The 14,466-nt window shown below is 31.0% G+C and overlaps 1 protein-coding gene across 7 annotated transcripts in view; it reads right to left on the reverse strand.

The window, feature by feature from the left end:
• Positions 1–14,466, reverse strand: part of Rps6ka6 (ribosomal protein S6 kinase A6) — a 98,015-nt gene that overhangs the window by 29,297 nt on the left and 54,252 nt on the right. For all 7 annotated transcript variants that reach the window (XM_052171541.1, XM_052171538.1, XM_052171537.1 and 4 more), the window contains 2 exons: positions 4,436–4,542; positions 3,856–3,893 (listed from right to left, as the gene is read on the reverse strand). In XM_052171541.1, the coding sequence (XP_052027501.1) occupies positions 3,856–3,893; positions 4,436–4,542 (145 nt within the window). The remainder of the gene's footprint in view (positions 1–3,855; positions 3,894–4,435; positions 4,543–14,466) is intronic.

Genomic DNA, 14,466 nt, shown 5'->3' on the forward strand with positions numbered 1-14,466 from the left:
AATAAAATAATGAATTAAAACAATTTACATTAGCTTAAATTACTCTTGAGGTAGCTAATTTGATAAAATAACAGAAATTAATCTATATTTGAAGACGAAGCTCTTTAAGAGCATTTAAAAACTGTTTAGCCAATCCTCTCCCTCACAACACATTTTATCAGGTCTATAGAATCTTAAGGGATGAAAACATTAAGCAAAGCAATCATATAAATTAGGGCTATCTCAAAAGCCTGTCTGTGGGATATGTTCTACCTGGGCTGCCTTATCTGGCCTCAGTAGTAAAGGAAGTGCTTCATAGAGACTTTATGTGCCAGCCTGGGATATACCCAAAGGGACCCCTACTCTCTTGCGGAATGCAGTGAATAAGTAAACAATTAAATTTATTTTTTAAAAGAGTGTAGCCCTTAGTCAACCACTCTCCAGAAGAAAATAACACATTTAAAAATTTTATTTGTTCAGCACAAATTAGTCTTGAAGAATATATTTTTAGAAAGGGAATAAAATTGATTATGTAGGAATGGGTACATGCACCCAGGAAAAGTCAGGGGAAGAGGGTGAAAAGAATTAAAAAAAAAACCATGAAATTCTCAAAGAACTAATAATTTTTAAAGATATATTATTATAATAAAAAAACAAGACCAGAAAATATCTTTATCATTATCTAATCTATATCATTATCTAATGATAGGTGTGTATTTAGAACATAAAAAATTAAAGGTTGTTAAGGAAACAATTCAGTTTTTCCAAGTGTTCAAAAGATCTGAACAAACACTTTTGTAAAGACATAAATATATGAAAAATGGCAGTATCATTAGTCACTAACAAAAGAAAAAAAACATGTTGAGATGCAAGCCCATTAGAATAGATAAAATGACTATTACACATTCAGTAGGTTTGAAAATGTGCAACCACTTCGGGAAAAAATCTGGAAAATTCTTATTAACTATGTATTTACCATAGAAGTAATTAATGATATTCTTATCAATTTACTGAAGTAAATATTATATTCATTCCAAAACCTGTTCATTAATGATCAATATAATTTAATAAAATTATAAAATTAATAAAATCTTTACCCAAGTATCCCTTAAATGGAAAATATAAAAATACTGAGATACCACCATAAATAACTCAAACAAATCAGTAGCCTTTCTGTACTCGGGAAACAACACTCTTCACAGTAGTCACAAATAATATAAAGTATATCGGTATGACTCTAACCAAATAAGTGAAAGATCTGTATGACAAGAACTTCAAATCTCTGAAGAATGAAATTGAAGATCTCAGAAGATGGAAAGATCTTCCATGCTGGTGGATTGGCAGGATTAATATAGCAAAAAAGGTCATGTTGCCAAAAACAATCTACAGATTCAATGCAATCCCCATCAAAATTCCAACTCAATTCTCCATTGAGTTAGAAAGAGCAATTTTTAATTTCATTTGGAATAACAAAGTCCAATTTTAAAATACTAGTAAATAATTAAAATGAAAACTAACCCAGTAATACATATGGATGGATGGATGGATGGATGGATGGATGGATGGATGGATGGATGGATGGATGGAAATGTATGGATACATTTCAAATGTACAATACTAAGGCAAATGAAGCTGGACTTAAGAGTCTTTATACTATGTGTGCACATTTATATTACCCTGAGGAAAACAGAACTGTAGGAAAAGGAATAGGAAATTGGTTGGCAGTTATCTTAAAGTCTATGGAAGACTGAGAATAGAAGATCTGGGGATCTTAGTAGTTTTAGTGGTACTATTTAAGAATTATGATATAAATTTCTTACTCTATAGTTTTTGTCCCTCCCTTTATATAATTACCTCTTGATTTTGTCTCATGAATATATCTATACACTAATATAACCAAGATAAATGATGATATCTAACTACTAGAGGTGTGTCATTCACAGCAATTTTCATTATCCAGAAAATCCTATGCTCCATCTAGTCGTCCCTCTCTCCGCCCCACTCCCTCATTCCATGGAGACCATGGATCTTTCCACTTCCCCAGAAGCTCTGCTTCCAAAGTGCACCTTGCTGGAAGCATGGTGTGTGAACTTTCCTGGGGCTCCTTGCATTTTAACAACAGATGTTTAAGGTTCCTCCATACATTATAATCACTTTATATTGAATTTCTTTTAAAATTTAATTTCCTTTAAATTTTTAATTGCCGTAAAATATTTATTGATAGGTTATTGTAGTAAATTTGATAGTATATAGTAAGCAATGATTAAATTATAATAATTAGCATTTTCATTTCCTCAAATATTTTTCATGTTAGGAATCTTCAAATTCTTTTGTAGCTATTTTGAAATATATATTTAAATTGAATGCTATAGGATATTAAAATTACTTTATCCCCTCTATAAAAAGGAAAATAGAAATAAGCCTATCACCATAAGTATCAGAATGATGAGCTTTACAGTATGCAAATCTCTCCTGATTTCCAAAATGGAAAAATATAAGCCCAACATTATTCTCTTTGGTTAATTAATTCAGACTCCTTCAAAACTGATTTTCAAACCATGTTCAATGTTTTCATTTAGAAAATAACATGCAGAATACATCTGTGTTACATCTTTAAGTATATTTTTAATCTTAATATATTATACCTATACTTTTAAGACATTTACAATATTACATTAAAAATAAAAATATAATAAGAGATAGTCTTGAAAATTAGGTCAGTGGAAAATATGGTCTACAGAAAAGGAAAAAAAAGCCAAGATATGCCTATAATTACAACACTTAGAAGACAACAACTTAGAATACTACAACTTCCTGTCTCAAAATCTATCTATGAGATAGAATAAGATATATTTGAAGTATTTGAATATATGTATGCTTTTGCTGACACATCTACTTCAGTTTATAAGGTAATAGCTTGATCCTTTATTTTTATATTGATGTATTATATTCCTTAATTTAGAGTGACTTATTTCAAGTTGTAGCATCTCTGTAAAAAATCCTCTTCAGTTCCTTGATTACAACTTTCTAAAACTTAAATATAGGATTTACTATATCTTAAAATCATATGTAGCTTGAGATTAAGCCACTCAGTAAAATGTTCTTGTCATCTACCCAAATTATTGAGAAATTAATGATTCTATCATTTAGCTGCTCAGTAGCCCATCACATAGAAATTACACAGAGCTTGTTCATTTATTAATTTTTAAAAAAAATATCAAGGTCACTTCCAGTCTTGAGCTACTGTAAAGATATATGCTTAGAAGTGTAAAGATTGAATGGTTCCGCTGGCAAGATGGCTCAGTGGTTAAGAACACTGATTGCTCTTCCAGAGGTCCTGAGTTCAATTCCCAGCAACCACATGTTGGTTCACAACCATCTGTAGTGCAATCATATGCCCCCTTCTGGTGTGTCTGAACATAGCAACTGTGTACTTATAACTAATACATAAATAAAACTTTAGAATCATTGGTTCCATAAAACTAAGTTATAGAACACTCTCAAAAGAAAAGAAAAAGATGAGGATATAGAACAACAGGCAGCTGAGAAGTTAGGGGAGGGTAAAAGGAGGTTATTGCTTTTTTCTCCCAGATGTAAAACATATTTAGTTAATTATTTTAGTGTAGAATAAATCCAAAATCTACTATTTTTACCTAAAGTATTTTTAAATTAGGACAGCACCTCTACTATAAATTTTTTAAATGTACTCAGAATACATTGAAGTTATATAACCTTTAAATTAATCTTGGTCAACTAACTATAAAAAAAAATAACACAAATGACGGCTAAAAAATGATAGCAGGCATAGAAAAATATAGACTAGAATGATAAGAAATAATTACATATTGGTTAGTAGTAGTAACAAAATTTACATACCTGTTAACTTGATATGTCCTATTTCATCAAGCAAGATGCTGTAAATCAAAATTCATATTCAATATTATGAAACAAAGTACATAAAAGAATAAATATAAAATTAGGCACTATTTGACACACTGGAAATTTTTCAATTATTAATTTAAAACTAAAGTGTATTATCAAGATTATTTTGTACAAGTAGATTTTATGTAACTATCATTCATATAACTGATTTTCATATAACTGATAAAAGCTTAGTAATATCTAAGTATATTTCAGTTCAAGAAATTATATACATACACACATATATAGACATACACACACACACAGACACACAGACACACACATATATAATATATATGGGTAGGGCGGCAGGATGGCTTCACAGATAAAGGCACTTGTCATCAAGATTTACAAACTGCATTTGATATCCAGGGCCCACATAATAGAAGAGAACTGACTCCCACAAGTTATCCTCTGATCTCAATATACATGCCATAGTATATGCATGTACATAATTACACATAGAAGCACACACAGTAAACCAATATATTAAAACTCTAGATAGCTTGGATACAAATAGAGAATAAAGCTTTACTTCTCTGGCTTCAGGTCTCTATACACAATTCCTAATCGATGTAGATGATCCAAAGCCAGGGCCAATTCTGCAAGGTAGAATTTCACATCTTCCTCTGTAAAAAGAACCTAAAATAAAATAATAATTTATCAGTTGATCTTTTTTCTATATTATATACTTTTAAATTTACTTCTTTTAAAAAATCAGCAGACAGACAAATCTGGGCAAATTATAAGAAAATAAGGCATAGTTAAATCTTGTGATTGGTATAACCATTTATATAACAGAGAACTTTTCATTTTGGGGGGTTATTTTATTTCCTAATCATTTTATTCATTTACATTTCAAATGTTATCCCCCATCCTGGTCTCCCCTTAATGAACCCCCCCATTCAATCCCCCTCCCCTCTACCTCTAATAGGGTGCTTTCCCACCCACCCACCTACTCCTGCCTCACCCCTCTAGCATCCCCCGAGGACTTTTCTAGATAAATATTAGTGTCTAGAGAAAATTCTTTACAAGTATTAGCAATTTAAACATAATTCTTCCAGAAAAAGATATTGTTTGTATATCCTCTTAGATTAAATGCACTTCAATGAATTTGGGTTTTTAATGATTCTCAAAACATCAATATTAATTTTGATACACACCATTGGCATAGTGACTGAACTCAATCAGGGTAACTGAAGTATTAGGGATATTTGGTTTCAACACTTGTACATCCATCGTTTCTACTATTCTATCTTTTACCATCTATTAGCACTTCTCAGGAATTTCACCTTTTAGGGCCACTAATTCAAAACGTTTAATCCACCACAAGTTGTGAAATTAATAACCCTTTAATTAGAATTTTAAGCATACATCTGACCTAAATGGGATCCAACTCTTCACACCTGTAAGTAAAGTTTAGGGATTTAATAGCACTGGATTTTTCAATCTTTGTGTGTTGGGGAAAGGTGTTAAGACAATAAAAAGCATATGGAATTTAAAATCAGAATTAGAGGATTAGCATCAATTAAAATCAGAATTAGAGGTTTAGCATCAGACATGTCATTTAACCCTCAGGACCTGAGTTTTTTAAATTTTTAAAATACAACTGATAGCTAGGAACAGTGTTCTAAGAATCACGTTCATTTAAATGGACCTAAATGTAAAACTATATGGAGATATTAGTAGAGGGTTATATAAAATTCACTTATAGCTGGGTATTTAATCTATACACACATTTGCAACTACTCAACCATTACACATAAATTTTAGAGTTATCAATGCTTTCAGATTGACAAAAATAGCTTTTTCTAGAAATCTTCTGCTTTCAATACTGAAATCTGGCCTATTTGGAAGGCTCAACTTTGAATAATACACCACATAGTTAAATTTGCGCATTTAGATTGTAGTCACTGTATTTCAAAATGCATATACATGCCACTAGTAAAACTGAAGAAAATGGAATTAATATTACTCATTATCTAAATTTCAGGGATATTTTTTGAATATTCTAATAACCAGAGTATAAAACATTATCTTCAACTTCTTATTAAGAATAAAAGTAATTTTTACTCATTTAACTTCTGTGGAAGAACAATCAAATGGTCGCTGAAATCCAAATATGTTAAAACTCTAAATATCATTTAGGTTACTTACACATTATTTCAAACATACAATCTTTTTTTTATTCGATATATTTTTTATTTACATTTCAAATGATTTCCCCTTTTCTGGTCCCCCACTCCCCGAAAGTCCCATCAGTCCCCGTCCCTCCCCCTGTTTTCCCACCCACCACTTCCCACTTCCCTGTTCTGGTTTTGCCCTATACTGCTTCACTGAGTCTTTCCAGAACAAGGGGCCACTCCTCCTTTCTTCTTGTACCTCATTTGATGTGTAGATTATGTTTTGGGTATTCCAGTTTTCCAGGCTAATATCCACTTATTAGTTAGTGCATACCATGATTGATCTTTTGAGACTGGGTTACCTCACTTAGTATGATTCAAACATACAATCTTATCCTGATGCTGTCTTTGTAGAAAGCCTCACAAAAATAAGAAACCTACTAAAAAGTAATTATGTACCAGTCGCAATTATGTGTCAGAACTATGTATTCTTTCCTTTTTTCAGTCTTCCAAAAACTCTATACTATACCATTATCAACATCTTACAGACATGGACAGTGAGATTAAGAGCAACTAAGTAACTTACCCAAAGTAAGAACTAGTAAATAGGAAACATAGGATAAGAATTAAGGATTACTTGTCCCTAAAATATGTTCTTTGCCCCAGAAGCCACTGTATCTCACTTACAGAATATTTCCCTCATATTTTAGGTTCATGGTTAATAGTAATTTCACATTTGCTAACTATCCTACTCATAACCCACCTCAAATGAAAAGGTCACGTAAGGTTCCATTTAAAAGGAAAAACATTATTAACACGTGGCTTAATAATGTGTGTATGGGATTGTATAGATTAGGATACTAGAATCGATACTACATATATTATATAAAAATCTCCTTTGTTTCCAGCTAATGTTATATCATAAGCACACTCTAAGATATTTCAAACTTGTTTATGATCATTATTAAATTAGTGCATAGTAATCCTATCAGCTCACTATGATTTACCGAATGCTTTCATTCTGAACAATTAAGTTATTTCGAATATTTATTCCTATAACTATTATAATATGCTATATTATAAATATATCAATATTCTTATAAATGCATACACCTTTGTATTTCACCAGGATGCATTCCTAAGTAATAAAACAGTAAAAATTGGGTTAAGAAACATAGTCTAGATTCCTGACATATAAAATAAAATTACTTTCCAATAAGGTTACAATAGCTTGCATGCCCATACATTCTTGAATATATTAGGCATATTACATCTTTAACAGAAGCAAATTATCCTTTAATGAAATTTTGATATAAAAAGTATCAAATTTGATTTAATTTAAATGTATTCATATACCAAGGAGTTTCTCATAAATTGTGGCTTTTCCAGGTTTCATAAGGTACCAGCAATTTGTTGTTTATTTTCTGTTAACCTACAGTTTGGTTCAGTAGGTATAAGCCCTTAAAGTATTAAGAAATCATGTCCTGAAGAGGTCCTGGGTTCAATTCCTACCCACAAGGTGGCTCACAACCATCTATGCTAGAATTTGAAGCCTTCTTCTGGCACGCAGGTGTACAAGCAGATAAGAGTACTTATACATAAAATAAATAAATAAATCTAAAAATGTCTTTATCACATTTATTCAAGTGCTTTTCAAATCTGCGTGGGTTTTGATAAGTAGTTCTTAATTTTATATAGTCAAATTTATTTTATCTGTTTCTTTTTCTCCTTGTTACTTTAAAGCTTACCAAATGTCTGTTCAATGATAAACAACTAAATACACAGCTGCACTTTATTTTAGAATATAGTAATTACTTCTAAGATACAGTTCTATTATATATGTAAATTCACTTAGTGTGTGGTACAGATCATATTTATATTATTTTTTGAAATAATCTAACGAAATTCTTATGAATTGTTTTCACTGAGCAATTTCTTTTCCAAAATATATGATACATCTTTTAATCATAATCTTTTTTTTTTTTTTTTTTTTTTTTTTTTTGGTTTTTTCGAGACTGAGTTTCTCTGTGTAGCCCTGGCTGTCCTGGAACTCACTCTGTAGACTAGGCTGGCCTCGATCTCAGAAATCTGCCTGTCTCTGCCTCCCAGAGTGCTGGAATTACAGGCATGTGCCACCACCACTGCCAGGCTTAATCATAATTTTATGTGCTTAAATATACATGCATATATTTATATGTATACATATATATTATATTCATGGGTTATACAATATGTTCCTGATCATGTGTTTAAAATATAAACTTTGCTTAAAGAAACTTTCTAATAGTAAGAAAAAACAATTATGGTGCAACACACATATAATCCTAGCACTTAGGATGCTAAATTAGGAAAGATTTTATGTTAAAGGACAGCCTAACTCTAATAACTAGACTCTCTCCAAAAAAAAAAAAAAAACCAAATGACTAAAAAGTAAGTTTTAGGAAAGTATATATCATATGACATTTTTAGCATTTGTTTCCTTATCTAGATAAATTGTGAAATTATACTGTCAATTTTAAACACACATATTTCTATTGAAATTTTGTCTGGAATTTTATTAAACTAGTAAATTATTTTTTCAAAAAATGATAGCTTTACAATAATAAATTGAATATATTTTCTTTATATTAGCAAAAAGAAAAGTTTTAGGTCAAAATTTTATGTGCTTACATATGAATTTATTTGAGTGTATATGTCTGTGTGCATTTTCAGAGAGAAAATTTGAGGCAAGTACTTTTTTTAAAATTTAAGAAACAAACTTTCTTAATACATACGAAAATGAATTTTAAAAGTCTATTTCTAAGGTACAAATAATTCTTCAGTTTGGATTACTCAACTTTTTATTCACAAGTGAAGTATAACCAACAATCAACTACTTATAAAAAGATGCCTATAGAATTACTCACTGAATCAGTTTTTTAATGTCTATTCAATAAATAAACTAATTTATTGTCTTTTGGGAAATGCATTTAAAATGCTTGCTCTTACTTAATATTCCAGATTTAGGAATGAAAACTTACTGACTGCATCTCTGTGCTAGTATGAGTTTAGATAGTCCCACATCGAGAATGGAGGTCTGAAGAGTTTAAAAGAAAATTAGAAATGACTACAAGTAAGAATTTTTCATAAACATTTGTGACAGTTTATAATCTAACATAAGAAATAATGTATGCTGGAGCCTTGATATACCATTGTCCCCTCTGTAAGTTTCTTTAAGATTTTCTCTTGGATGGGGGACATAGACAGACCCTATTACATACTAAATTATGTCCTACAGTACAAAATTTTATATGCCAAGTTCTGCACCGGAGGTAGACAGATATAAGCCAGAGACCTCACCCACTTAAGCACTGACTAACATGCCATAAATACAAGTTCCTTTATCACAAGTTCTAGAGCTCTAGGGACCAATGAATGGTAGCTCTCCTACACTCAACATTATAAATTCTGGAAGTAGGATGTTGAACTACAGTCATCCAATTAAAACTTTGCTAAGAGATGATCATTTCAAGACAAAATAAAATGGACAAGAACAGAAGCTATTCTCCTGCCTGAAACATTCAAAACACAGGACAAAATACATGGAATGATATTTCTCAAGACACTGGACATCTAGCAACAAAAGACAATGAAATACTGAGATATGAGTAACAAACGTGGTATGTCCTATGACTGTACTCGCTTACTACCTAGAACGTTTCCAAGTAGTAGTACAGGGAGATCGAACACAATTGGAGCTTGGACGTTTTCTAAAGCAATGAGTAAGAGCCAAAAATCTTGGAGAAGAAAAGAATTCAGAGTACCAAAGCAAAGCAAACTGCAGAATGACCTTTCAAGATATGTAAACAGTTCCAAGTATATAGATGGCGTGCATAGTACATGTGAAGGAGGACACGATGCTTAGTCAGGAAAAGAATCAAGAAAACAATCCTTGAAACTCTCATTGGGCAATGAATAGCTGCTGTTAACTTCAACTAGAGCAGAAAACATCATATGCATTGAGTCAGAATAATCAGAAGGATTTTGCTTTCATAGCAGATCAAAACTAATCCTAATTAAATGTTCAAATCCATTCTCACAAATTTTAAAGGAAGTCATGAAAAGATAAAACTATTTCTATATTTTCAAACAAGCATCAGTGTATTTCCAAAAGTACAAAAATATTCATCACCTACTATATTAAATTTCACAAAGACTACCCAGATAGAAGAAATTCTTAATCATGGACCAATAGAAACTATCTGAGCTCAACAGGAAATAAAAAGTCTTAAAGGATTAAAAAAAACCACTAAGCTTAAGAAGATAAAGGACATATCTTATTTGGAAAGTAAGATAATAAATCATAATTCCTAGGATGCTGTTTAGAGTAATTAGGAAGGGTTGTCATTTGAAAAGCAAGGAAAATTAACCCCATACTAAATGTTGTCCTAGTCCTAAATGAAAGGCTTAAATGCAAAACCAGAGTTGACGGGTACAGGTAAAGTGGAGAGTGGGTCCCTACCATATAAGAGGCTCAGTGTTTGATTCTTCATCACTAAAGATAAAAAGAGCCTATGTGATCAAAATGACAAAATATTTATCATGCAAGAACGTTAAATTCACATTATCTACCTACCATCCAGTACAAAGTCCAATACTATGTAGTAGTATACACCTTTAACCCCAACAGGTTAAAGGCTGAAATGGAAAGCCTTGGATTCACATCAGTCTGGGATAAACAATAATATCTACAGTTCTAGAAAAAGAAAGGAAGGAAGGAAGGAAAGAAGGAGGGAGGGAAGAAGGGAGGGAGGGAGGGAGAAAAGAAAAACCTTGCAAGTATGCTGTCACAGAACTATAAAATAAGTCACGAAAAAATATTTAATGAATATGGCAACTGGTATTAAGACCATATGTCCCTGCACCCAAGTTAAAATTTCATATTATAAAACTTAACAGAAATATAAAATAACAAAATAAGATGTTAGTTAATACTACCAAGTTAGCAGCAGAACCAATAGTTAAACTATAATTATTATTGTAATTGATTACAATATAACTGAGATAGATGGTAGGGTTAAAGACTACCATATCAAAATATATAATCATATATTATGAAGTAAGTCTAATACCTCACTTTAAAAAAACCCAAAAATTGGAAAAATTCAAGGATGCCATGAGTACTTCTTAATTGCTACAAGTAAAACTACAATTAAAGTGAAGACACAAAAAAAAGGTTATATTGAGCTAATGCCACTTTTTAAAAAGAGTCATCAAACTACCAAAGTAAATCATTTAATAATGACATCACCTCCTTATAAGGAAAGAATACTACTCATAAAAGTTTCTTTAAAACTTTGTTAGAAATTAGAGAAATATACAAATCTGTAATTAGAATATTTCATGTGTTTCTAAAATATAAAATTGGGTATTCTATGTAATACATTCTCAATTTCTAAAGCAACTACTACTAACCAACCTAACACAAATGGAACATTTACATGTGTGTGTGTGTGTGTGTGTGTGTGTGTGTGTATGTGTGTGCATGTTCTAAAGAACACAGTAAGTATAAACAAATTTAGGAGTCAGGTTATTAAAATGTATCCTCTGTGACTACAATAGTATTGGGTTAGAAATTAATATTAGAACAATGTCTGGAAAATAACCATATATGCATAAATTAAATATCTTTTCAAATATCCAATGAGTCAAATAAAAGAAATGAGAAAGTACATTAAATGAAATAAAAGGGCCAAAATATTAGGAATAAAATTAAAGCAATAGTTTGTAATATTAAATAGCTGCATTAGAAAAGAAGAAAGCCATCAAATCAAGAACAAAGTTAGTAACTACAACGTAAGTAGTAATACAAATAAAATACAAAAAATAGAACTATAACAAAAATCAATGTAGCCAAAAGCTTGTATCATAAAAAGAAAATTATAAGGCTGATAAACTTCTAGTAATGCCAAGGGGGCCAAAGAGGAAAAGACAAACTACCACCATAAGGAGTGAAAGCCATATATGAAAAAGGATTCTACATCTATGAAAGAAGATAATAAGGGAATATAAAAACAGCTGTGGTGGCTTGAATGAGAAATCGCATACCTGTTCTTGTATTTGACACTTAGTCACCAACTGTTGGCACTGCTTGAAGAGGTTATGAACCATTTAGGACAAGAAATGTCGTTGGAGAAAGAGTATCAGGGCAGGCTTTGCATGTTTATAGCCTTGCGTCACTTCAACAGTGAGAAGAAAACTTTCTGCTTCCTACCCCTGCTGCAGGCAGGCCTCTCGTTATGTATTCTTCCCCTTAACTGCTAGCTAAAATAAACTGTTTGTTTTAGAAGTTCCTCTTGGCCGTAACATTTTAATACAGCAAAAGCAACAACAAAATAACTAATACAAAACCTGTAGCTACAAATATGATGAATCAAACACATTCCTAAAAAGACACAAGCTTAGACACAACTCACAAGAAGAAACAGTACTCTGAAATCTATTATATAAAGTGACTTCCTGGTTAAACACCTTTACCAAAAAGCAGCTTTTTGGCCAAAACAACCTACCAGTGTAACTGACTTCATATGAATTCTATCAATCACTATTTGCAATTAATACTGAATCTAAATAAATTCTACTGGAAAGTAAAAGAAAAAAATCCTATACAAAAAAATCTTATTCAACTTATAAAGCAGGAATTATTCTTGATACAAAAAACAAATAAATGTAGAAAATATAAGAGAAAATAAACACTCTTTTATGAAAATAGTTAGAAGTACAGAGAGATGGCTCAGCACTTAAGAGTGCTGGCTGGCTGGTTTTTTAGGAATCAGGTCTGAATCCCAGAATTCCCCATGGCTGTACACAACCATCTGTAAGTACAGTTCCATGGGATGTAATGCCCTTTCCCAGTATCCACAGACACTAACTCAACCTGGTGACCAATTGTACATTAACACAAAACACCCATACACATCCAATAAAAGCAGAAGAAAAAATTAAAAAGTAAACAAATATAAAATGTATTAAACATTTAGCACACATCCAATAAATTTTAAAGTAATTATACCTGAAGTCTATGTGGCATTCCTTTAAAAATTCAAGGTTGGTTACCATTGGGTCACAATATGGGTCACAATTCCACATATTATAAATTAAGCAGGAAAAAAATCTCAAATAAAAACATGCGACAATATGTAACATCTATTAAAACATCTCCCCACAATACAATGAGATGATAACTCAACCCAATAAAGAACATAGAAATACATAGCTTTATGTTTTATAGTGAAATTAAGCTTCCCTCTACTTTGAAGCAGTAAGACAAGAATGTCTGCTCTCATCAAATATATTCAACATCAGAATGAAAGTTCAAGCCAATATTAACAGGTCACAAGCAAAAGAAATAGATACATGATATCTAAAGGTGAAAGAAGTAAAGTACTTGTCAAAAGTAATTAAGACAAAAGCTCTTGACATCTACATAAAAAGCAACCAGAATATATAATTCTACTAGATTATGAGATACAAATTCAATATAGGAACTCTATTGTTTTTCCCACTGAAAATGAAATTAAAAGAACTATTCTACTTACATCATTAAAACAGGAAGCACTAAAAGATAACTGACAAAAGATGTGCAAGCCCTATATGCTGAAAAAATCACTACTAAAATTAGGCAAATGCTAATGGAGTGGAAACGAGAAACCATGTTTATGGAAAATTCAATGTCTTTTAGATGTCAGTTCTGTGGAAAGTGATCTCCAGGTTGAATGAAATCCAAAACAAATTTCATGTAGGTATTAATTTAGAATGTGGAAAGTTGACTTGAAAATTAATACAGAAATGTAAAATGACCTATACGAGCCTAAACAATTTCTATAAGAAAAGCAAAGCTTATGGATTGTAATTGATAACCTCCAGATATATGATAAAGAATCAGTAATCAAGACAGAGGGTACTATCACAAAGATTGACAAATGAATCAGTGAACAGAACAGAATATCCAAAGTTAGGTCTTCACATATATGATAATCTGATTTTTGATGAAAATATATAAGGTATTTCAGTGAAGAAAGATATTTTTTTCTAACCATGATGCTAGAAATAGATATTTCTATCAATTTTAAAAGGACTTCTATACACAACTGCACATTAAAATAGCTCCAAAGTGAACTAAGACTATAAATATAAACTATGGAAACCTCTAGAAAACACAGGAAAAATCTTTACCTAGAATCAGGTAAACAATTCTTAAATGGAATATTAAAAAGCATTAATGAGAAAATTATTAAACAGACTGCACCAAAATTAAGAAATTCTGTTTTCAAAAGATACAAGACTAAAAAGGCAAAGTATAAACCAGAAGAAAACCTTTATAAACAGCATATATGATTAAAGACTTACATCTAAACTATATTAGGAACTCTGGAACCTCAAGAAGAAAACAAATAATTCAATT

Source organism: Apodemus sylvaticus, chromosome X (genome assembly GCF_947179515.1).
Source record: "Apodemus sylvaticus chromosome X, mApoSyl1.1, whole genome shotgun sequence".
In the NCBI taxonomy this organism is placed as follows: Eukaryota; Metazoa; Chordata; class Mammalia; order Rodentia; family Muridae; genus Apodemus; species Apodemus sylvaticus.